Source organism: Scomber japonicus, chromosome 10, assembly GCF_027409825.1.
Source record: "Scomber japonicus isolate fScoJap1 chromosome 10, fScoJap1.pri, whole genome shotgun sequence".
NCBI classification, from domain to species: Eukaryota; Metazoa; Chordata; class Actinopteri; order Scombriformes; family Scombridae; genus Scomber; species Scomber japonicus.
Window position 1 is genome coordinate 20,408,044 of NC_070587.1, and position 24,524 is coordinate 20,432,567.

At 40.1% G+C, this 24,524-nt stretch overlaps 1 protein-coding gene across 4 annotated transcripts in view; it reads right to left on the reverse strand.

The window, feature by feature from the left end:
• Nucleotides 1–24,524, reverse strand: part of plecb (plectin b) — a 135,202-nt gene that overhangs the window by 95,330 nt on the left and 15,348 nt on the right. The window contains exon 1 of one of the 4 annotated variants that reach the window (XM_053327822.1): nt 14,574–14,682. The exons of the other annotated variants lie outside the window; for them this stretch is intronic. Within the exon in view, the coding sequence (XP_053183797.1) occupies nt 14,574–14,664 (91 nt within the window). The 5' untranslated portion in view covers nt 14,665–14,682. Of the gene's footprint in view, nt 1–14,573; nt 14,683–24,524 lie in introns of those variants that run through there. 4 annotated transcript variants of the gene reach the window in all.

The window sequence follows — 24,524 nt, forward strand, 5'->3', positions numbered from 1 at the left end:
AAATCTCTCAACCCCTTTCGCCACCTTTTGCTGACTTTATTAACATAAAGCATGCCAGCGAGATTACTTCTCCTGCTCCAAACCTGCATGTCCTTCACATTTTCAGATGTTAGACAAACAGAAGGAAGCTTTGTGTATGTGTGGTTTGCAGAGTTGAAACTACTTTAGACATGTTGAAAGAACTAATACTGGGCTCACACTCCACACTGCCAAAAAGTGAAACCTATCGTACCTGAAAATGTAATTAAAAAAACATATATGGCCATTTTGATAAGTGTACATCTGTTAATGAAGACCATGAGATACATTTAAGAGCTGCATTAGCTCTAATAATTATTTATGGTATTAATTTATTATAATGGTTATACATAAAATCTTTATCCTGCTGTTAAAGTCTACAGTAAAGAGGCATAAAGTGATCAGTGACTCTAGATGATATTTGATTTCTCAGTTACAACATATTGAATATTCCACTAAAATGGTCCTCCAAGCTTCTTTTGATCTAGTACCAAAGTGGAGGTCAGAAAGTCACTTTTAATAGTCAGGAATCTCAGCCATTGCTTGAGTTACAGTTGAGTCACTGGTACTTATCTGAAACCTAATCAAACCCTATCACAAAGACTGCTCATTTTGTGCTGCGGAGCAACACAAATCTGAACTTACTCCTTTGCTTATTTCTCCTTTTATGCAGGTAGTTGAAGCTGGTATGAAGCTTTATTAACAGCAGTTAATTCTGTGTTAAAGACCCAGGGATGGGGCCTACAACCAAACCCTAATATACATCAGAGTTTACTACTGTAACCTGCATGCCTTGACTCTTGACAACAAAAGCTGGAATAACTATGTGAAAGGATGTCAACTGGCAATAAGGAGGCTTCCTAAAGGGTCAGCATTTGCAATTAGAGACCAGTTTCTCTATGTAAGGTTTTTTTGTTTTCTCTCTAAGTGTTTATTGCTCTTAAAAATACTACATTAACTGAAAAACTTTTTCTGTGAATAACAAATATCACCAAAGAGTTTCATAGACCTGCTGGTTCTCAGCTCTGGTGCTCATAGCCCTCCTGCTCTGTCTACATCAGACGGGAAGCCCTGCTGTGGACATCCAGACAAAACATTCCTTCTGTCTGAGGTCACCCAGCCACTCAAATCTCCGGCCCAATGTACCGGCTTAGAGCCCTGGGCAGCAGTCAGCAGGACACCAGCTTCCCCATCAAGAGAGATGGCCTCTGTGTTAGTGAGTGATAAAATAGTTAAGCCAATGGACTGAATACAGCAGATCACAGCATGTCAATCAGGGGTGTGGTGTATTGTGAAGAGAAATCACCGCTGTAGGCATAGAAACCATATCAGTGTTTGAAAGATTCTCTTCACAAGTCAGGGTATCCATAGCTCCAGTGCTGCCTTTATTTTAATATTTTGACTGCAAAAAAAGTTTAAATTTTTTTTGTTTCTTTCCAACTCAAGACCATTTTATTGTTTATTAAATGATCATTTATCTGCTGGATTTGTCATTTCCATGTGTTGTATGTAGAAACACAGTTAGAGAAGAATGTGTCCAAAAAATATTAAGATACTGTTTTGCCTTCCCATGTTGACAAGCAAACAACATGCAGCTGTTAAAACATCTACAGGGATTTTCCTGCTGTAATACTGTTCGCTAAGCCTGGTGAGGAATTCTGGGAATTGAGATAGAGAGGGGACGAGGCACGGAGCGAATTACCCGTGCAGGTTTCCATGCTCCACCCTTGAAGACCTAAGACCAGGTCCCTAGGGAGCCTTTAAGTTGTCCGGAGTCGCTCCCTATAAAGAGCCTCCCGTTTCGAGATTTGGAAGGACTGGATAAATTACGACAACAAGGCAGACACTGGAAGGTTCTGCTCCGAGTCACATCCTATTACGCAGAAGGGAGAAAAAGAGGCCATGGTTTAAGGGAACAGCAGTGGACAGGGAGCAAGCTAGCGCCCATGGGTCCCCCACCCACGCTCTGACTCACTGGCTTTAACTCAGAGTCTATAGTTTGCAGTTCTACCAAGATAACTGCAGAGATGCTGCCATTTGAGCTTTAGACTCAACCACCAGCTACTGATAGAGCGGAAGCCAATCCACACTTTGATTAAAAGATGACATTAGAATAAAAATGACCTCAAAGACATCTATGAGGAAATTTGATCTTTTTCAGCACCACCTAGATTTCATTTTGTATCCCTTGTGGTAAGTCCATTCCTCTGCTTTTTTGATTGTCAGGGCTGTTGTTATGATAACAATGGTCCACTAGGGGCTGTGCTTTCCCTGTAAAGCCCAAATAAACTCAACCAGCATAAAGAGTAAGAAGAGTTGACAGCAGACTAAATATTGTAAGCCTTGAGGAGCAACATGTAGATTGAAGAAAGATCATGACGAATATGTGGAAATGTTTAAGAATGTTTTATTCAAATTACTGTACCCTCAAGAGTACTGATCAATTATAGAGTAGTTCAACAGGGAAAACATATTAATTATGAATGGTATAGTTAATGACAAACATACTAAAAAATGGGACATACTTCTTCAGAAACCAGCAAACAGCAGAGACCTCCAGGGGGCAAGAAGCTGGATGCTCACATAAGGCTGGAAACACGGTCTTTGCCAAACGATGCCTCCCGCGGGCCCTCAGGGTAAGTACATGGAACTGGCAGTGTGTGTGTAAAACAAAACCAACAGATGGATGGAAAGCTTAGGCACTGTTGTGTCAAATCAGTCAGATTTTCCCCGCAGAGCACAGCACTTTGTAGTATTCAATGTTGTATGATCAACAAGGCAGATGTCACAATTAGGTAGCGAACAGAAAAAGACACTTCATGTTTGTCGGCAGAAAACCAAACGAGAGCGGCCTCCTGAGCGTTCATCGTTCAACACGTGATATTGATGGTTTGTCCATTAAAATTGATTGATTGATATAACCAGTTCATGACAAAGCATTTTTGGCTAATGTGGCAATACTGGCAGCACATTATTTTACAAATACAGCAGCTTCATTATTGGTATGTTGAAAGACTTCTAAGCTTTCTATAGGGTATATAAGGTATATGGTATATGGTTACTTTATTGATCCCCCTAGGGAGAAATTCAAAATTGACATAACAGTATTTTTATGGACAATGACAAAGTAGTGTACTTATCAGTTATGTCATTATGGTGATATACAGATGACACTTAAAAGAAAAACGCGTTACATTTCTTACCCTTGTTTTTAAATCAATGTAAAGCAGTGTTTCTGACATATTGATGTACAATGTAACTGCAGTGTTTCCCACACATAGACTAATCTGTGGCGCACCGCCACAGATTCAACACCGGCCGCCACATATTGCGTTTCGTTATTAATTATTTTTTTAACGCTATTTAAAAAATACGCATCGTATTCGTTAAGCTGCATTTCCTTTACCTGCTCTCCTTGCGTCTCTCTGTCACTCACGCGTCTCTCTCACATAGCCTACACACACACACACACACACACACACACACACACACAGCCCCTCCCCTCCGTGCACACCGTGTGTCTCCATCAGCGAGATCATCCCTAGAAGCGTGGAAGCTGTGCCTTAGTGCAGAGAAGACGGCTGGTGAAATTCAAGAAAGATTGGTATCACGTGCACCTTTATAAAATCACACATTAAAAAGTCCTATAAAATATTTTATATTTTGAATACAATATTGTCCCGACCCGACCCGACCCTTACACCTTCTTTATAAAGTTAATTAGTCGCAAGTTTGCAGTAAAATGTAGTTGGGTTGTCGAGGTCAAAACACTAGCAGCTGTGAATCAAATAAAGTTGTTATAAGTACTGTTATGTAGTTTTTTTTACCCTTACACTGAATGTTTGCTGCTTCAATCCAGATGAGTATTGAAAAATATTTTCCGCGATTGAAAAAGAGACGTGTTGAGGATGAGGACCAGCCTGAACCGGAGGTATCAGTCTGAAACAGAGCTGAACAGTCCGACCAGTGTAATTAGCTATGTTATTAATTTGTTTACAATATTTTCAGGCTTCAACCAAAAGACAGGGTCAGGGAGAGAAAGAGATAGATTCGTTAGGCATTGAAGAAAGAGTAGGAGAGGAGGACAGCATAGTAGGCTATAGTATTTTGTAGAGGTGAAGACATTTGAATGGGGTGTGAATAATTTGTGATTAATATGATAAAGTTGTGTATGACCAATTATTAATGAAGGAATCAGTGGGCGGTTTACAAAATGTAGCATAATAGGTGTTGTGAAGGTGTGAATATTAATACAATAAAGTTGGGTGTGTTATTAACGAAGGAATTATTATTATTATTATTATTTTTACACCCCCCCCCCCCCCCACCCCGGTCGGCCAGCACCCAAACCATCACCCCCCCCCCCCCCCCCCCCCCCGACCTACCACCACACATTGCCTTCAGATCTGTGGGAAACACTGAACTGTATGTATTTCTTTGCACACTATGAGTGTAGTTTGTCTTGTACAGTTTGTCTAGGTATCATTTGGAAGAAACAGCAGTTTAGGAGGCCAAACATGAAACCTTTCCAGCAGGAGTCCTGAGGCCCACCGCAACAACAGGCCTCCCGTATCACCTTACACATGTCCCTCCATCTAAAACACACGGCACGCTAGTGTAAAATCAAACACATAGCCAGTCAACGCTAAGCGAGCACAGGACAGAACCCTTCCTGTCATTCACGCTCTGTCTTTTCGACCTCTTAATTTCTGTTGATAATCCCCTAATCTTTTCTGTTTCATTTCAGCACTCTGTCGGTCCACTTCCTCTCCCACACTCCCCGAGTGCCTCATCATCTTTTTCTGTCTCCGCTATGCATGACAGGGAGTTTCTGCTCGAGGCGCCACTCTGGCTATACTGGCTACACTCCACTCCCAGGATGGATGGTGAGACTTGTTCTAAATGTCTGACAGATTTACATCGATTCTTCCAGAGACCCTTCCTAAAACTGACACCAGTTTGTCTGTCTCTGTTCTAACACTGACTGTTGCAGCCTACTGCCTCCTACTGTAAGTCAAATGAAGCACTGGTTTGGACACTAACTACATTTCAGATCACTAAAATCTGGGGGCTTCTGTTTCTCAATTTAGACTCATGACCAGTTGAAAATCATGGCACACTGTGATTGTTAAAAACTAAGAGTAATGGCTTTTACCTGGAATAGTCTCATCAGTGAACATTGTAGTGAAAATATTGTACACATTTGGGACATTTCTAATATTTCCTGCTTCAATGTCTTACTTAACATATTATGTAAACTGTAAATTGCATACACACTTGAGGTCACTTGTGCACTTATGACCTATATATATATATATATATATATATAGCAAGGTATATCTATATCTATATATATATATATATATATATATATGTATATATATATATATATATGTATATATATATATATATATATATATATATATACACCTTACTATATATATATCTTTAGGCTATTAAAAACTCAAATTTGCCTACATGAATACAGTGTATTGTTCTTTAAGATGAAATACTGGCCTTGGTACAACTCTACACACAGTACACACTTGAAATAACTGAGTAATTGTACTGCCATATCATATTCATGACCATCACTCCTGGCCTTCAGCTATGAATGTAGGGTATGAATGTAAAGGGCGAAGATGAAAGATGTCTACCAGAGGTCATGGCATTCCACCCCACTGTGTAAGCTCTCATGGTTCTGCAACACATCAAGCAGGCTGGTGCTGCCTTCACTGTGATAACAGCTTCATGAGAGAGAAGTAAAATATTACACACTGGGCTCATCCCATGTGAACTTTTCAAACATTTCAGAGACAACCTTGACCAGAAGAGTGGTTACTGAAAACCAACTGGAGTGCTTTATTTCCTGACACGACTATGTCAAAGTGCAACTGCAGTACTACAGGAAGGCCAGAATTAGCAGTGATTTGAGATAAGAAAACAAACAGCCACTTTTTTTTCCAGGCTTTGCTGTTTGACCTGTGGTTTGAGGGAGAGCGACCACACCCTTCGGAGACCCAGCGGTCAATGAACGCACAGGAGGCCCTGTTTAGTTTTACAGCAGTTCATCATCACAGAGGTTTATTTTATCTATGAAACAAATCATGCCTTTTATGTAACACCGCTTTGTGTAACCATTTTTTGGGAATCCGTGAAGCATGCAATGCCATTTAAGGAGGTTTTTAACTAGCTGGGTCTCCTGTCAAAGCAAAAGAGAATGAAAGTGAAAGGTATTTGCAGTTGCTAACAAGCTTTACTCCTCCATCTTTTTGGTATTTCAGACTAAAAGAGATTACATGACCTGCTAACAGAGTAGAAAGTTATTCCTTGTGGCATTTTTGTAACCCCCAAGGGTGTACGTGTGCATGTGAAAAGGGTAGCGGGAAACTTCATGTAAAATGTTAGTGTGTTTGTGCGTGTGTGTGTGTGTGTGTGTGCACATTCCCCCCGTTGTCAGCTGTGTGGGGTGACCTGCTGTGACATTCCTGGTCAGTGTGGTGACTGTCACACCGGCTCCAGTTGCCCTGAATACCACTGACCAGCAATAAACTCATTGCCTTTCAGTGCCCGGATATGACAGGGCTGATGGAGAAATAGACAGACACACGCATACATACATGCACTCTAGCAAACATCATTACCTGTTAATAAAAATCACCACGCATCAGATCATGTGTGAAAGGGTATTTCCAGCGTTACTCACTTTGAATGTAATGACCCCTAAGTCTATTTAAGTCTCATTGGCAACAAAGAGGAAATGTTTCCACTTGCTCGGGCTTCCAGAAGGATCTGGACAGTATTCAACGTGAATAAAATTACTCCAGCTATCAAAAACTTCTTGTCTCCTCTCAACAGAGTGCTCCTTCACAGCAGACACAGACGTTTCTATTAAATCCAGCCATACTGGAACAGATGGTACCTCAATTACTGAGTATGTGAAACAGAAAGTACGCTGTCAGCATTCACAGAATTGTATCCTTATTTGTCTGATTTATTTCAAATTATGTCTTTGAAATGTATTTGGTGTTCATGCTGGGAAGGCAGAACAGGCATAGTCTGCTGTGGCTGGTGCTGTCACGCCATTTCCAAAATTTTGACAAGGAAAGGAATTACATTCAAGACCAATTTGAGTACTTGAACAGAGAAAAGATTGTTGGCAAAACAGCTCCTTTTTTTTTTTTGAAGGTGCAGACATGCCTTTCCATCTCCTACTTCCGAAATCCTGCAGGGGCAGTCTCAGGAAAAGGACAAACACCTGTCACTGTGTTGTGAAAATAACACCTGCAGTAACTGGGTTTAAGACATTCCAAATCTTAAATTTAGAAATAAGACCTGAGAATGGCTTGTGGAAAGCGTGAAACACCTAAATGGAGTAAATGTGAAAAAAAAAATTGAGATTCCTCTAAGTCAGAACACTAAAAAAGTGCAAAGAAGCCTGCTATTACTTTCATCTTTGAGACCACACATATCTCTCTATATCCTATATATTTTTATTCTAACACACAGAGTTGTGTTCATGCACAAAGTTTAATAGATCATTTGAGATGGGATGGTTGGGAAATGAGGGGGAGGGAATGTTCTCCCTGCTATGGAGGTAGTGGCTCCTCTACGTTTTAAAAGACCTTTCCATCTACAGTAGTATGTTGCCACAATGGTATGCCAGTGTGTGAGTGTGTGTGTGCACTAAGCCGTGGCACATCAGGATGTTTTTGTTTTCCCCATAAACTTTTTCATAGCTCATTGGAGCCTTGAAGCTACAATCCCAGACTAATATTTGACTTAATAAAGCGTTGTAGCCCTACCCAGCAGTACAAAGCCATGCAGGCACAGAGAGTCTTTGTGTTAGACAAAACCCAGGTGTTAGAACCTCAGCATTTTCCACACAAATGTGTTTTCCACACTCCTTTTTCCCTTCCAGCCCACAAAACCATGTGTTTGGGCCCTTGTAAAAATCAGGGAGAAACTGCAAACACTAAAATATCACAGTGCTCCTGGTTTGTGTAAAAAGGAGCAGCAGTAAGACTGAAGGCACAAGTCCAACACTGACAAGCTGCAAGCTGAACGTTTCGGTGCTCCAATGCAATGCAGAAAGATACCATGAACTGACAGTTGCCACTCAATCTGCTAGTTAAGCAGAATTTATGTGGTCTGAAAGCAAACATGTCAGATTAAATAGGATTATCAGTGGGACAACCTCATCTGCTATCAAAAGGACTGCTGTGCAGAATTAATCAGTGAGACAGATACACATCTGTCTGACTCAGCAATGTCATACGTTCAGGCAGGAGCATGACTTTGAAAGGTTTAAATGGGTTATGACTGAATGTGTATGAGGTCTTTTTTTACATTCACATCATATTATTTTGTGATGGAGAGGGCATACAGAGTCCAAAGCTGAGCTTGTACACTAAAACTGAGAGGTAGAGTAACAAAATGTTTAGAACTAAAAAAAAACTGCTGAGTTGCACATCTGCCAAGCTGGATAATTCCCATTGCACATCAGTATTGAGACATCCTGAAACATGGAAGCTTGGATTTCACTTCACACCAATTTAATGGCTGATATATGGGAACAGATGGAATTGCTACAACAAAGTTAGACTTGGACAATAAACATGAATAGACATTTAGACAGGTTGTAAAGTAGCCAACAGTCTCACTAGATTACATAAACCACTCATTTGGAGGTAAAACTGAATGCAAGTGTATCTAAAACTTTGGTAATAATCACTCACTTGCATAGGAGTCGGAAAACTCTTGTGAATGTTTACAATAGACAGTGTGAGGAGTAATATTACTGTTCACTGTTGTTTTTTCCTAACCCTGGAGTTGGTTTAAAACTTCTATGATCATCCGATCACTTATCTTTCTAACCCCATCTGACTCCTTTTTTAGCAATGTTGTCACCATCTAAGACTGCAGCACTTAACTTTGTGAGTGTGTGAATCTCAGCTTTCCCTTTAATCAATTATTGAATTACAATCAACAGATAAAAACATCAATAGTACTGGTAGAAAAATCTGATTTTGTGATATGATACTGTACCTCTGGATTACATTGTTTTCTGTATCTGTGTGTGTACATCTCAGCGTCTCTGTTATTTACCTCCTTTCTGTCTCTCTCTCTCGCACACCACACACACACAAACAGTCATAAAACACCAGAGATTTAGGCAGAAAAGAACAGCAGCTTCTGTTCTGCAAAATCATTGAGTGTTTGACAGGAAAGGCCGACAGATTGGGGAAGCATCCCTCCGGAGCTCCTCTCGCTCCCTTAAAAGGCCCTAAAGGAATCCCGGCACAGTTGAGCTTTTCAAGCCCTGCCCCAGTGTAACCTCTGACTTTAGTTGTGTGTCACTGCTGATCTATCCCAGGCAGCAGGATGCTGACACACATGAAAAAAATAAAATGACCCCAAAAAAAAAAAAGGAACAACCCCACTGTCTTTTTGGCTGCACCAATATGACAGCTCTCACAGCACAGCAACATGGCTTAACGGACAAAGCTAAGCACTTTCTGACCCACAAGCATACTACACAGAGAGAGAGAGACACACCCTGCATGGCTTTAATGTGGTGCTCCATTTCGGCTGTTGTATTAGGGAAGAAATACAGAAACAGAAAAGTTCCATTACTAAGATTTTCCTTTATGGTTTGCACGGCGGGTAACTGGCAGTTTCAGTGCTAAAAAGGGCACTGTTTGGCTCCACTGCAATTAAAGGAAATGTCCTAAAATGTCATGCAGCTGAATATAGACTTATTACGCCAAATTTTTCTACCAACGGCCTACTTTCCATGAGCATGTCACCTGGCACTGGTGTCTGCATATGGTTGACCTCAATATGAATTCAGCACTTTGTGTTTGTAGTAGTAATGGCCAGAGCAGGTCCCAGGAAAAAAAAACAAAAAACGCTTACTGCAGTGGGAGAAGGAAAATATACTGCACAGGTTGATTTTATAGGCAGTTTTAAACAATATGCATAAAAGTTATATTTAAATTTATGAAGGTTTCTAAAAGTTGTGCAGTAGGTGACACTTTTTCCTCTTAGCTTTGTTTTTATGGCGTTGATGGTTGGGTAGTCAGTCTGACTGTGATTTCTCAACTACTGTTTGATAGAACTGAACTTGGTGACCCTTTTGTTTTATATAGCACTACAATTCAGGCCAATATGTTTTTTTTTAGATGCTTTATGGTCAAATGCCTGCAAAATCAATGACATTCCCATTAGCCTCTGCTGTAATTGGGTTTAAAGCTTTTAGTGCTTTGTGAACAGGTTAGCATGGTGCAGCTAACAGAGCTGGTGGTACGGCTGTAGACTCCTGCTGTAGTTTTGTTGAGGTTCTTGTGACTGAAACAAAAACTCTAGCAGGGACAATACCCAACGAATAGCGGAGACACAAATCCACCATACGAGAGGCAGAGATAACTCTTTACACTCCAGGCACAGGGCATACACCCAAATGCAATGCAGCCACAAGCATGCTGGGTGTGTGATAGAGATGACTCACCATCTACTATTCTTTCCCTCTGTAGTGTCATACTGCTATTAGCATCTCTGCAATGTCATGAAAGCAATTCCGCCAAATATAAGAAATCAGTGACTGAAATAGTCGATGTGTAAAACAGGAGATGCATCTGTTTGAACCAAAACACACCTTCTTGGCCTCACACAACAATTTAAAGTAAGCTGATCTACATCTAGATGTTGGAGGTTAAGTGCTCTGATCTCCACATCAAAATTCATAACCACTGTGGCAGCCAGCCAACGTAACACTCCGAAATGCATAAAAAAAGAAGCAAAAGAAAAGATGTCATACGCAATTGAGATATCCGTCACCGCTCAGGAAGATAACACAACTTTTCTGATTTAAATAATTTTTCATAGCTGCAGTACAGCAAATAGAAATTACCATCATGTTTTGGCCAGTCACAAGTGGCTGATGGGAAAACCCCAACCTGTGAGGTGACTCGTAGTCAGTGGCTTTAAACAGTCACACACCCAACAGCGAGTTTTAAATACACATTACTTAAGCATACATATATACATACATCAGTTGCCTCTCAGCTTTTTAAAGAGTTCATTCATTCACAAACGTGACGAAGCACTTCCCACACCACTTCACACCTCACACAATGACACATACTGTAAATAGAAGTCATTCATAAAGATAGCTACACTATATGTCTGTATCAGCTAAAAAGGGACGGCAATGATTGAAGCCTTTATGCTTTATGACTTCATTATGACTTAAAAATAGTTTCTATTCTTCTTAAACGCTGATATTTCTTCTGTGCACACCAAAGCTACACTTGGCTTGATCATTCTTAAATGTTTTTTTGTTGATTTTCTGCAGCTGAGAAACAGGAATTTAAATTACTCTAAGCAGACAATCAAGAACGCCAAAAATAACACTTTAATTGGTTAGCTGAACATGTCTGTGGCTATATTTGGGGGTTATTTTAAGCCCTGCGGGGCATAGGACGGGGCTTTACAGGACACACACACTGGGGCAAAGTATGGATACCAGCCGTAGCTGAGCACCCTCAGCAGTCCACCCCAACATGAGCGGGGCAAACCCCCTGCTCAGGTGGCCCAGTAACATCGACATCAGCTGCTAACACAAATTACATTAGAGGACAGTGGGAAGGCAGCCAGGCCTTTACCGTCCAGCCGGCTACAATTTAGAGTAGGCAGTGAGATAGCAGTGAGTAACGTTATAAAGAGCAGACTAACTATAATTGTATTTAAACATGTTTGGATGGTATTGTCATCTAAACATATTCATATTCTAGTGTTAAAGTTATTATATCTAGTATTTTGCAACTGAAAAAAACCCAATATGGCTTAAATCTGGAGAAAATAAAATAGTACCTCAATAGCTTGTAGTCTTTACACTGCTTTTTCCATTGTCTGCTATCAGGTAAGACTTGGCATCATTACACATCATTACAAAACAGACACAACAAACATAGAGGGTGGTCAAGTAGTAACATCCTCTTTGTTACAGCCCTGCGTTTTAGTGAAGTACAGAAACACCAACTATACCAGTCACTTTCCCTACAAAACAGAATTGCCTGGCAGCGATCTGATAGGCAAACGTCCACACCTGGAACTTGTATGCTATATCTAGAAAGCATCAGCGATTACATACTGTAAGCAAATGATTCCTTTGAATGGCAGCATGTTGTAGATACCATGAGACAGTACAATAAATGAGTCTAACATCCAGTAAAGGTTTTACATAATATCAACTTATAACTGTGGCCTGTCTCTTGAAACATAAAAACTCATCTGTGAGAGGGGGGGAAAAAAAGAGTGGAGCAGTTTGGCCTCGGTCAAGATAAAACCAGGTCAGTATGTGGAGAATATGAACAAGGACAGGTATTTAGGACAGTGTGGTTATATTCTGAACGGATAAAGATGAGTATCTAAGCAACACAGAAACATCCATGCTGCTGGGTACCTTGAGAATGTTTACGGACCAAATACCTTCCATTATCAAGCATCAGTAGGTACACCGACACACGCTCAACCTTTAAAACCACACTGCAGGTCTATTACGACGTATAATGAGTCAAAAGGAGTAAATAGGATTTCATGGGTTTTGATAATCTCCACCATCCTCATCCGTAGCTGATAATGTGTGTCATGACTTTGTCGGATTCTGTAATATAAGGCAAAACTGTGACTAAAATATATGAGAAACAATTTTTTTTTTTAAAAGGAGAGAGAAATGAGACAACTCTCTCATTGGTTGTCGTCAGTGTGCCTTAATAAGGAGAGCAGGACCTCAGTGGAGTGTCAAAGAAGAACACAGAGGAACGTCTGGAACATAAACACCTGCCATAGAGCAGGCTGCTGCTTCCCATTAGCTCCTGGTACAGAAACAGCACAATGAGTAAGGACCTGAAACACACACACACACACACACAGAACCAAGCACACTTAATGCATTCTGATGTTGAATTAATACATATTTATCCTCTGCCATACTCTGGCATGTTCACTGCACTTGTGCTTGTACAGTACATGTTGGAAGGAATCAGTCACTCGCTCTTTCAACAAATCCCTTGCCAGATCTTCAGCTCTGTTTGCACTGGATGGCAGCACCTCCCCCCTCCTGTTTTGTGTCACAAAGCAAACAATTTCCCACCAAGTTGAACCCCTCGATACACTATAAAGAGGCTGCTTGTGTAATCTATTTGGCCACGGTTCTGTCCTGTCTGTTTTCAGTAATTACACCGACTTATAAAATCAATGTGCTGATGATTCAAAGATGCTAAAAATGCTAGCACAGCAGCTTAAAAAAAACAAAAAAAAACAAAAAACGATACACTAGATGTCAACACAAATGGGTAAACATGCAAACATGCTGATCCACAAAAAGAAGACAAAAACCCCCCAACAGTGATTCGGCACAAGCTCTGTCGCAAGATTCTCGCAGGAAGAAGAAAAAAAAAAAGAAGAAAGAAAACTGGGGCAGTATTTATAGAGGAACTCTCCCTCTTCCTGATTATGTGTTGGTTGGAACGGAGGGAATGAAACATGTACAGTAGAAAGAAAAAACATGTAGTGGAAGGAAAAGTGAAAGAATATTAACATATCAGATATGGGATAGGGATAGAAGCTCAACCAAAACTTCAAATTTGAAAGCACCTGGAGGAAGCACATCGCATCCTCTGACAGGACGCAGGCAGGCAGAGAGAGGACAGAAAAGTGAAAGTGAGCCAAGTGTTGGGATGGATGCTTGGCTTATATAGATGTTGCTCTTCTTCACCTGCCAGAACTAAGTCAACTTCATCCTTTAAATCTTAATCTTGCTCTCATTAATAACCGCTCTATGTGAAGATTTCCAAAAATGGTAGAAAGGCAGAAACTATGTAGCTTGTCATAATCCAGCGAAAGCATGCTGAGCTGCACACTTGAGGAGATAAAGGGATAAAAAAAGGATAAAAAACGAGATGAGAATCGAAGAAGAAAAGCATGAACTCTCCTGTGGTGTATTAATGAATTTCTCTGTTGCTCGGCAGCACCTGTTAAAGTCCTCTGTTGTGACTGAGGAGAGGATAACAATCAGTGGAGCGCTCAGACTTCAACTAAACCCCTCTCTTAGTCTCATCAAGGTCAGAGGTCGGCAGAGTGGGCTGGTTGCTACGGTCGCATATCAAAGTGAGGCATTCCTGTAAATCCACTGGACTGTCACAACAGCAACACACACTCAGAGAGGCGGTCTGGAAGAGTGACAGCGAACATGTGCGACAATCAATAAAACTCTCAGCAGTCAGGAGATGCAGCGTGTACGGTTGCCCTCCTCTGTTCCATTAACACTAACTAACACACACACACACACACACACACACACACACACACACACACACACACAGCCAGAGCGATCAAAGGTAAGCCAAGGTACGCAAACAGTCACGTGTTTGTACCTGTGCATATTCAGTCTAACCAAACATAGACAAATAAATACGACCCTCCTCCCCTTCCATCATCACATGTAGTCGTGCAGTAGCTGTCATCTCTGTAATGTGAGTGCAGCCTCTCACCTTTATACTTCTCTCTGACGTTTTCATAAGCTTGGATGAAGTCCTGTTCCTCGGCGTTCGGGGGCAGGTAGGCGGGTTCGTACATGGCCATGCTGTCACCCTCTTCTTCTTCTTCTTCTCCTCCTCCTCCTCAGCGCTGGGTTCTTCCTCCTCCTTTTAGGTCAAGCTTCTTTCTCTGTGTCTCTGTTGCGTTGTGGATGTGTGTGAGGCAGCCTGTGCTGTCCTCTGTCTGCTCTCTCGGCTGTGTGTGAACCCTCCACAGCTCCCAACTTCATTCCACAGCCCGGCGCAACCCCCGCCCCCCCTCCCCCCTCCTACCCCCACCTCCCCTCCCTCTCCCCCCCCCCCCCCCCCTATCCCTCCCATAGCCTCCGCTCAGAAATACTAATATAAATGTCAGGCCCCTCCCTTTTAAAGACACACAGGCTGGACCGACAGGCACACGCTCACTGAGTGCTGCTTGCCAAGCACAAGCACAGCAGTGAGGAAAGCAGAGAAGCATACTGGCTCTGTGGTAATACTTCAACTGAATTAGACGCTGATGGATGACAAGCAATTTGTACTAGACCACCAAAGCACAGATACGCTTCTCTTACCGTTAGACAAATGTCAGACATTCAAATATGTACTGTGTAATCACATAAAATACTCTGGGCTCTGTGTTGCTCATTGTGTTTGTTAAATGATCCTCTGATTATAAATCTAAATAGCAAGACTAAGCGTCTAGAGGCATGCTGGTGGTGCTATGGGGCTGCACTTATGCACAGCAGCGCTTTGAGATAAATGCTATTAACATGCTAACAATGACAATGCTAACATTCTGATGTAGCAGATACGTCACATCTTAGTTTAGCATGTTAGCATAGCACCATTTGCAAACCGGCACCAAACACAAAGTAGCATGATGTTTGCTGGACTGTCAGTTTTCTGGTCATGAACAGAAAAAAGGTTTAAATTTACCTGATGAAAAGTCAGGGAATCACCAAAGTTATTACAATTGCAGTAGCTTAATGTCTGTATCAATCAAAACTGCTGATGTCAGTCTCACAGTGGAAAAGTTGGGAGTTAACCAAAGTCATTAGGATACATTTTCCTGGAACCGTAGACATCTGTGTATTAGTTTGTGTCAATCAATCAAGTAGATGATGACATATTTACTGGTTAAGTGTAAACCTGACTTCTCTCTGGCTCTAGAGGTCAAGTCAGTGGATCACCAATGTCAGCAAGCTTTATCCTCTAGGCACAATGACAATATTCCATGGCAATCCACCCAATCACTTTTGAGATACTTCAGTTTGGATCAAAGTGGGGCAAAGATCCACAGAGCAACATTGCCAGCCCTAGTGTTAATGACACATGCAAGTAAACATTCATGAACACTAATCAGCAACTACCATACTGTGTTTCTGTTAAAATAATCTTAAAAAGTTTCCTTCGATGAAATCAGAGTTAATCCTCAATCCTTCCTTATTATTTCAAAGATGCCACAGTTTTATAAGCTTTTGTTCAACAACGCCTCAATTGAATCAGCCTTTATAAAGGAAGCAGCCAGTTCCTACAGGACCTAATCTCATAACAAAGACAGCAAAACATCCATCTTGATCATGCCACAGTAACACACTCCAGCTGGTAGCTCTTATGTTTCGGGCGGTCACTAAGAAAGTTGAAGCCTGCAGGGCAATGAATACATTCAAAGGCAGTTGCAGTGCAGATATACCCTTTGACGTCCACGGGGAACATCAACTGTTGGGGCAGCCACTGAATATTCACCAGATGCCCCCCTTGACCAGCCAAGCTGACGACGGCCCAGACCAAAATACATTATGGCTTTAAAAAAAAAAGTATAAAAATAACAGCCAGCTATAGATATCAAGACTTCATTTTGATTAAATTTAGCTGCATGATTGTTGTGCCAATACATGACAAATCCACATCAGTTTTGATTCATGCGCTTCATTAAAATGATTAATAACAGTGTTTTTGGCTAACAAAGACAGGATCATGTCATCTTACACTGACATACTGTACTGAATGATTCAAGCAAGCAAAGGCTCTGTTGGAATATAAAAACCACGTTTTGTTCAGGAGTTTTATGACGGCACGCCTCATAAAAATGATGAGGAAAGTAAAGACGGTATCACCCTACATTATTTCCATGCTGGTTTGTGTAGGAGTGCACATTGTAGCATAACATTGAGGGACTGATGTAGGAAAAGGAAAATCCCTGCAGTTCAGGCTGACTATCAGACATTTCTTTGGCCAAGGCCAACCTGACATCAGCCAGGACACTTTCCTGAGAGGAAACAAGATACGTCCAAGCTCTGTGCTGCTGCTGCTGCTGCTGCTGCTTGGTCACAACCTCTGAAGAAGTGAGTGTGTGTACGTATCTGTACACACACTCTAACAGGAAATTTTAGTGACAGAGATTAAGTTCCGGATGTACTGTGTGCCCACCATGTATTCTAAATTGTAAGGTTCAGGCACAGTTGTTTTTTTAAAGACATGAACAGTACATATTCCAAGAAGTGTAGACAAAGGATTCCCAAAATATTATAAACATAGACTGGACTGGGTGGCTACACAAATAAGCATGATTTATAAGCACAGAGAACAATTAGACATTAAAGGGGTGTATCAATATAAAGTCTTGAGGAAATATTAAACTGCTAAATGCTAATATATCAGTTGAAAATCTGTTCGTAAAGGTGTGACTGAGATATTACTGTCACATCAGTGTTTTACTGCTGGGATTTAAGTTGAATATAAGTAGACATGTTTAAAGCTAAACATTTAGCACCTCGCCCCAATCTAAACATCCAGTACCTTTACACTGGATCCCATGACTTCAAATCCTTACACACACATAGTTGTGAACACTTAGGAGATACTTAAATTACTCACTGGTTACTTCCTAGATAATTCTAGCATGCTGTCCACTCCCAGATTGCCAAAGAGCCAAATTTGGCTTTGTGATATCTGTTTATTTAGTTAAGCAGCAACTTTGAAAGTTGACCTCAGCTCATGATCCCGTGATGTCAGTGAGTCTGAGTGTGGGTGTGTGTGTGGAACTGGCGGTTGTTTCCCACATCTCATTCAACAATACTCAACAGGTGCACGCAGGAGCTTGAGACTTTTGCACATGTTTTTTAACTTGGACACACACACATGCTTTCCACATTAGAAGATCTGAAGGTGTGGGTACATGCTCCACTAAGTGTATCCCTTGACAGGTATGCGTGTGGACACTTGTCTATGCAATATACAGTATGTGTGCAATGTGTGTGTGTGAGAATTTGCACTTCATTTGATACTTTGTCTGTTAATGGTCTTTTAGATACAACAGATAAGGCTGTGAAACTAAAGATATCACTTGTGTCTTGTACCACATATGCCGTTTTACAGTTACTTGAAACAGAATGCAAGATTTTGCTGTACAATAAACAGATTTTCTCCTACTTACAGGTGCATTTTGCAACTTTCAGACCATTTATTGCATTCCCCAATGGTTAAAGAAGTTTTACAGCTGGACAGTAAACAGTGAGTCTCTCAGTGTTTTTTTTTACAGGTATGTGTCCCTCAGTCTGATATTCTAGTGAGGCTGACTCGCGAGACAAATGAAGCTACATCGTTAACATGATTAATGCTTTTTTCACGCTGTTATGTTCTGAGAATGAAATGCCAGTCTTCTTTTATATCCAAGAGTCAAAGGGATTACTAAGGCACAGCTCACCACTGATGGGAAAGAAAAAACCATGGGGGAAACAAACACACACACACACACACACACACACACACACACACACATAGACAGAGAGAGAGAGGCAGGACTTTAATACTGGCCAACAGCTAGACTGATTGTCTGTGCTGTAGAAGATGACAAACCTCTCAGCAGTGTGACAGCTGTTATTATGGAAGAATTTATGACAGGCTCCAACTTAAAGAGGGACTTATCCTTTGGTAGAATTTGACAGGATGGAAATTATTTTATCAGTATAAACATGATTTGAAGGTCAAAAGAATCTCAGTCTTCTTTCCCTCCTTATATTTTAAACTAAAGAGCTCTTCACTCTAAATTACATTTTTAAAAACCATCTCAAATCTGTCATTGTCAATAGCAGATATTTGAGTATGAACTCCACAAACCCTCCACTAAATCAAATACTTGACATCTGATTGTTGTTTTTTGATGTTCAGTGTTTCAGCAAAGAAAAGACAATCCTTCATCTCCTTCTTCCTCTTGACTAAAACCTTTGTCAGTGTGTCAACTGATCATCCCCAGTCTGGAATTAGCCAAGACTGATTGTTGTTCTAGCATAGTGCAATAATGTTGCAATGTTGCTGTAATAACAGTAAAACTATTGGTGACAGACATACATGTACACTAACATAGGCCTGGCTCCCTCTTCTGGATATCCACAAGAGTGTACAGCTCAAACAAAGTGATGCACAGTTGTGTGCAGTTATTCTGTTATTTGCTACGGCTTGCTTGGATCTGTCTGGTCACACCACAAATTTCGTCATGGCTCATTTTCCAGAATTTCTGACTGGTGGTTTGGCATTCTTTCCCCAGTTCAGCGTGAAATGGGGCAGGCAGAAAGGTCAAAGCTGTAAAATTTGTGTGAAAAAGATGAAGCCGTTCTGTCTGATAGGCTCATTTATTGAGCATTAGACGTATTGTCTAATGAAATAAGGCAGAGCACTGTAATGCAAGGGGCACAAGGAATATACTATGTAGTCAATGCTATTTGAGATGGGTGTGGGAAATGAGACACATTTTCCAGAAGCTGTGATGGCTCTCCAGCAAGAACACTTTGAGGCTTTCAGCTCATTTAATAGAAAGTGCCACCTGCTGGCCAAACAGGTTATTGCTGTCTTAAAGCAGGCCGATAGCAGAGCTCATTTATCAGCATGCAGCTTGACCTATTGTAAGATGACATTTAATAACTATCATAGGGATCCTAAAATAGGTAGAGGAAGCATTTCTAAAGAAAACCCACATAGTAATTAGTTTACATAAGACTTGTCTCCAAACTGAGGAATATGATTAGATATACAAAGATGCTTTCATAAGTAAATCCAGATCAGCACTCCAAAAGTGCAAAGCATTACATGATAAACACATGGTATTGTGACTAAATGTCAATGTATTCAGCTCTTATGCTTCAATGAAAATTGCTTCATTGCATCACTGTTGAATAGCAAATATCATGATGAATAATTGTAAAGTGTTCTGCAGGGATGTTAGAAGTTATAAGTACAGCTTGAACTATCAACTCCCAACACTGAAACATTATGAAAGTTATGGTTACTGAATGTATTACAATTATAATTACAATAGAGATTTTGAGATGTTACCATTCACAACTGTCCTTTAACAGTTATGATTGGAAGTGTTTGATGATCGTTTTGATGATGGTAATTGCATGACTTATTGTGATCAATATTAGTATAACTGTTTTGCTTACATACAGTAGAATACATATCTATGCCATGCTAACACTTTCAGATCACTACACTAAGTGATAAAGTAGCTGCATTTTTTTCCATATTTAACAGCAATATATAAAATACACTGTGTCTAGTGCTTTTGTTTGTTTGTTTTGAATACATTAGACTGCCAGCATTGGTTGATTTGCTGTTGTTTAGCACTTCGATTACTTACTTACATCATTTGTAATTCCAGGCAGGAGATAATGGAGCCTAAAATGACTTCTCTTATTATTATCACTTGGAGGATGATGTGAATTTCCATTTGCTTTCTGTTTAATAGTAACAGAACCTCAAAGAAATACAACATCAGATAACTTCAGAGCTGTACTCGTTAATAAGCTCATGTTAGTTTAAATAATATTACCATGCAGCATGCAGGATTCAAAAGAATGTCAGAATAAATACATTTATATAAACTTAAGCACAATTTCATTCAATCTCATAGAAAGCGATATGATCAACTGTTTTCAACGTGTGTTTTAGCCCTCTAGAGGTATCCAGGCAGATAAATGTTATTTAGCGTTTAGTGATGAAATTCTATTAACCTTCATTACATTTTGGTGGCAGGATAAGTCTCAGAGGTGGAGATCTCAAACCTGGTGTGATTAAAACTAAAACAATCTTAATAGCTATGCCACTAGAGGTACTACGTGATATAAAAAATGTTCTAATATATGAACTGAACCTTTAAAGATAAGTACTCTTTGGGCTGTACCCCTTGAATGACAGCCAGCTAGTACAACCAGCCAACCAGAAGGTGGCAGGGTGGAGTGTCTGTCCCATTGACTGATGGGTATGTTGGGGAATGACCTCCATGAGTTATGCTGTCCTTGAGTACCAGCCTCATGCATGCTCCAAAGATTCTGTACATTCTTCTACCGAACATCAGACATGACCTCTGACCTCTTCATGTCCTCCTGTATTGACTCCCAAGCCATACTGTGGACAGTAAATCTGCTCTATGACCAGTCTGACAGCTGACTGACTGGAGAACTTTCAACTCAATCAGTTACTAGTACATGCATGAGTGTTCACTGAGAGGCAGTGTGGCTTAAGCAGTAAATAAAATTAGGATACAGCAGAAGAAAACAGAACATTTTATATTAAATAATACGATGGAAAATACTGTGTTTAAACATGATGCAACTGAATTTATACTGCATAAGGTGAGAGGGAATAGAGAGAGAGGGTGATTTATTTTTAATATTCAGGAACAGAGCGAGTGAGTGTTTCATGAAAGAGAATTTTAAAATGGTTACATCTCAGTCAGTCCCAACAGACTCTCCTCATTCCTATTCACAGTCTTCTAATGTCAACGCTAGGTAATAAAATCCAATGGTATTTAACTGAAGGCCACACTTTACACCAAGTCTTAACAAGTTCTCAATCTCATTTTCAAGGCCGAGTCCCACAGGTGATTAGAAAAGTGTCTGAGGTGCTCTAACTAGTCATTAGAGACACAAATGTAGTTTAAAATCTTATTCAGAGATATGCACAGTTGAGAGGGGGCACGCACTTTAAAACACTGACACCTGTCCCGCTCTGGGTTCAACTGACCTGCACAACCACAGCTGCGCACACACACACACACGACATACACTCTCAGGTTATATGCCAGGACTCTAGAGTTACAGAGTTAGAGCAGCATAAATCTTTGTCAACATGGATTCATGCTTTCTTGATGCAATTGTTCCTCTTGTTCAATGTGGCCATTACGTGATCCCTTCCCAATGCGCCTTCTCAATTACGTAATTTAGGACACATTTCACTGCTTCCTTTTGTGGAAAAATGTTTTTTTTAAAGTTTATTTAAAACTATTATGAGGCTTCAGCCATCTAAATTAGTCAAATCAAGTCAATGTCTTTTAAAGTTAATGTGTTTTAGTGCCACATTTTGCTTTTTTGTTATAATCCTTCTACTGCAGCTGAACAGGAACAAAGAGGTACATTGTTACTGTCTAAGAAGAACTGTTGCAGTCTAATTAACTCAGACAGCTATATCCTCATATCAGCTTCAGATAAACGTTTGAGTACATTTTTGGTCAAAATGAGGATCACTTACATCGATCACTTAGATCATAAGCACATTTATTGCTTCTAATGGCCAGTATGAACAGGAGCAATGATTCAAACAAAAGGAGTGAATCGTTCAATGTTTCTTTAAGCACCTGACTCTTGTCTAACACAAACTTGAAAAACTGTGAACATTGATTTTAACTTTGCCTTGTTTCTACTTTTATGTCCATGCAATTCACGATGCTGGTTCTACAAATGTTTCATGAACCATATACAGCACTGTAGGTTTATGGTAGGTTTTCCCTCCCTATATAGGAGGAGTATACAATATTCCTTGAGAAACTTTACAGTGCTCCCTCACCCACACAGAAAATATCATCATCAGCAAGAACGGTGCATAGTCCACTTCTAAATGATTCCCTGGGATTCGACAGCAGGCACTTAGTCCGTCAGCAGAGACCACAACAAAGGCTCAGCCTCACCCATAGGTGCTGACACAGCCTGACCTGGCCTTGTGATGGACAGAGGAAAAGCAGTACAGGATGTGGACACAGGCCTATTGTAGGTGCTAAAGTTATGTAAACTTCCTCTTAGCCAGGCAGGAGCACGCCATTCCAAAACAAACTCGATCAAAGACTTATTGTGCTAAAACTGGCACAATGAAATCATTAAAAAATATAACAGAATCATCTCATTTAGTACTATAATGATATAAGTGCAAGAGGACATAATATTTTTTTACATTATGTATTAATTTCTAATAGATGGGCATATCATTTTTATGGTAACTTTTTGATAACATTAATGCAGATGTGAAGTTTGGCTGTCTCTCTACACTGATTGTGGAGTGGAGACCGAGACAGTATTATTTGTTTGGCAAAGAACCATAAACTCACATCATTAGAGCTGACAAAGATATGAAGCATAATGTTTTACAGTTTAACAATGAACTTATCTACTCAGCTGCAATGTACTCCATCCATTAGCATACTTCTGGATGAATTATGTAATAGAGATACTATTCCTTAATTACATCAAACCCATTTTCAAATGTGTGTGCTGCAGTTTCTTTTTGCATATATGCCAACAGTGATACCAACATAACTGTGAAAATCTAATATTAGTTAATAATAGCAGCCTGCCAATGTATCATTTGGGCCACAATGTGCTAGACGCAGAGCACTGCAGTATGATGAGGTACTTCAATTTAAGTAAGTCATTAGATAGAAGTCGGGTATAGCAGTAACACTGTCATATGATTTTTATCACTCAGGAGTGAATTAATATAAAATGACTGATATATTATTAATGTGACAAGGCATGTATTGCAAATGACTTGTAATAGGGAATGAATGTGATTTGTGTATGACTGTTATTTCCAATTAATGTATGTCTACGTGATTAAACCGTGAATGGTTTAAATGTATCTAACGCTTGGCTCAAGGCAATCATCACTTCACAGCAATGGCACTAACCCATAGTCTAAATAAATTATGTGTTTCCAGCATCCCTACAGTTAGTCTGGACAGGATCCCAGCCTATTGTTTGAACGGTTGAAAGATAACCACACCTCACCCTTGGAAAACCTCACGTACTGTACTGTCTCTTGTAACTTTCCAAGCCTTAATGTCTATGTCCATATCCTGTTCATCTGGTAAAACCTATCATCAGTCCTTATACATGTTTTTTTTTTTTTTTTTTTTTTACAAAATATTGTTTTGTTTCCTTTTTCACTTACAGTATCACGTAGAAGGTTAATTGTTCCTTTGTGACCTGACTTTTAAAGCTGCACTAGGAAGCATAGTCACATCCTACCCTTATTCCAAAAAATGGCCAATGCTCCTCCCCACTTCCACTGCCTCAAAACACAAGTTCAGAATTGGGGAGGTTATAGACATCTGAATTGTATATAAATACTGATGCTAATTTGTAACCTAATTCAGTGGTCAACATATCAACCCATAAAATGAATGGTGCTCTATGCAGCTTGACATTATGCCAAGCTCTACCCAAAATGCAAACAAGGACATTCACACAAAGGACAATGGCCTTGGTCTAATTACTACATGAAGTTTCAGTTGCTACTTAAGAAAAGTCAATATTATGGATAATGTTCTTTCCGATTTGTTTATGATGGGTTGTTTTGTTGTTTTTTTTTAACTTATAGTAGGGCTACACAACAACCACTGGTGTATTGTAAGAGTGAAAAAAGTAAAAAAAACAAAACAATACACTCTGTATCAGCAGCAACAGGCCATGGCATTGTCTTCTTCCTCCAAAAAGAGTCTAAAGTCTCTTGGCCATATGACCAAACCCAACAAAGATGTGCTCTACTGCACGTGTCACCACACCTAACAGTGATGTCAGGGTATGCTGAACACACCTTGAGTACACTTTGACATCAGTGTAGTAAGATGAGAACCTCAACTGCTGCAGATCAGCAAAC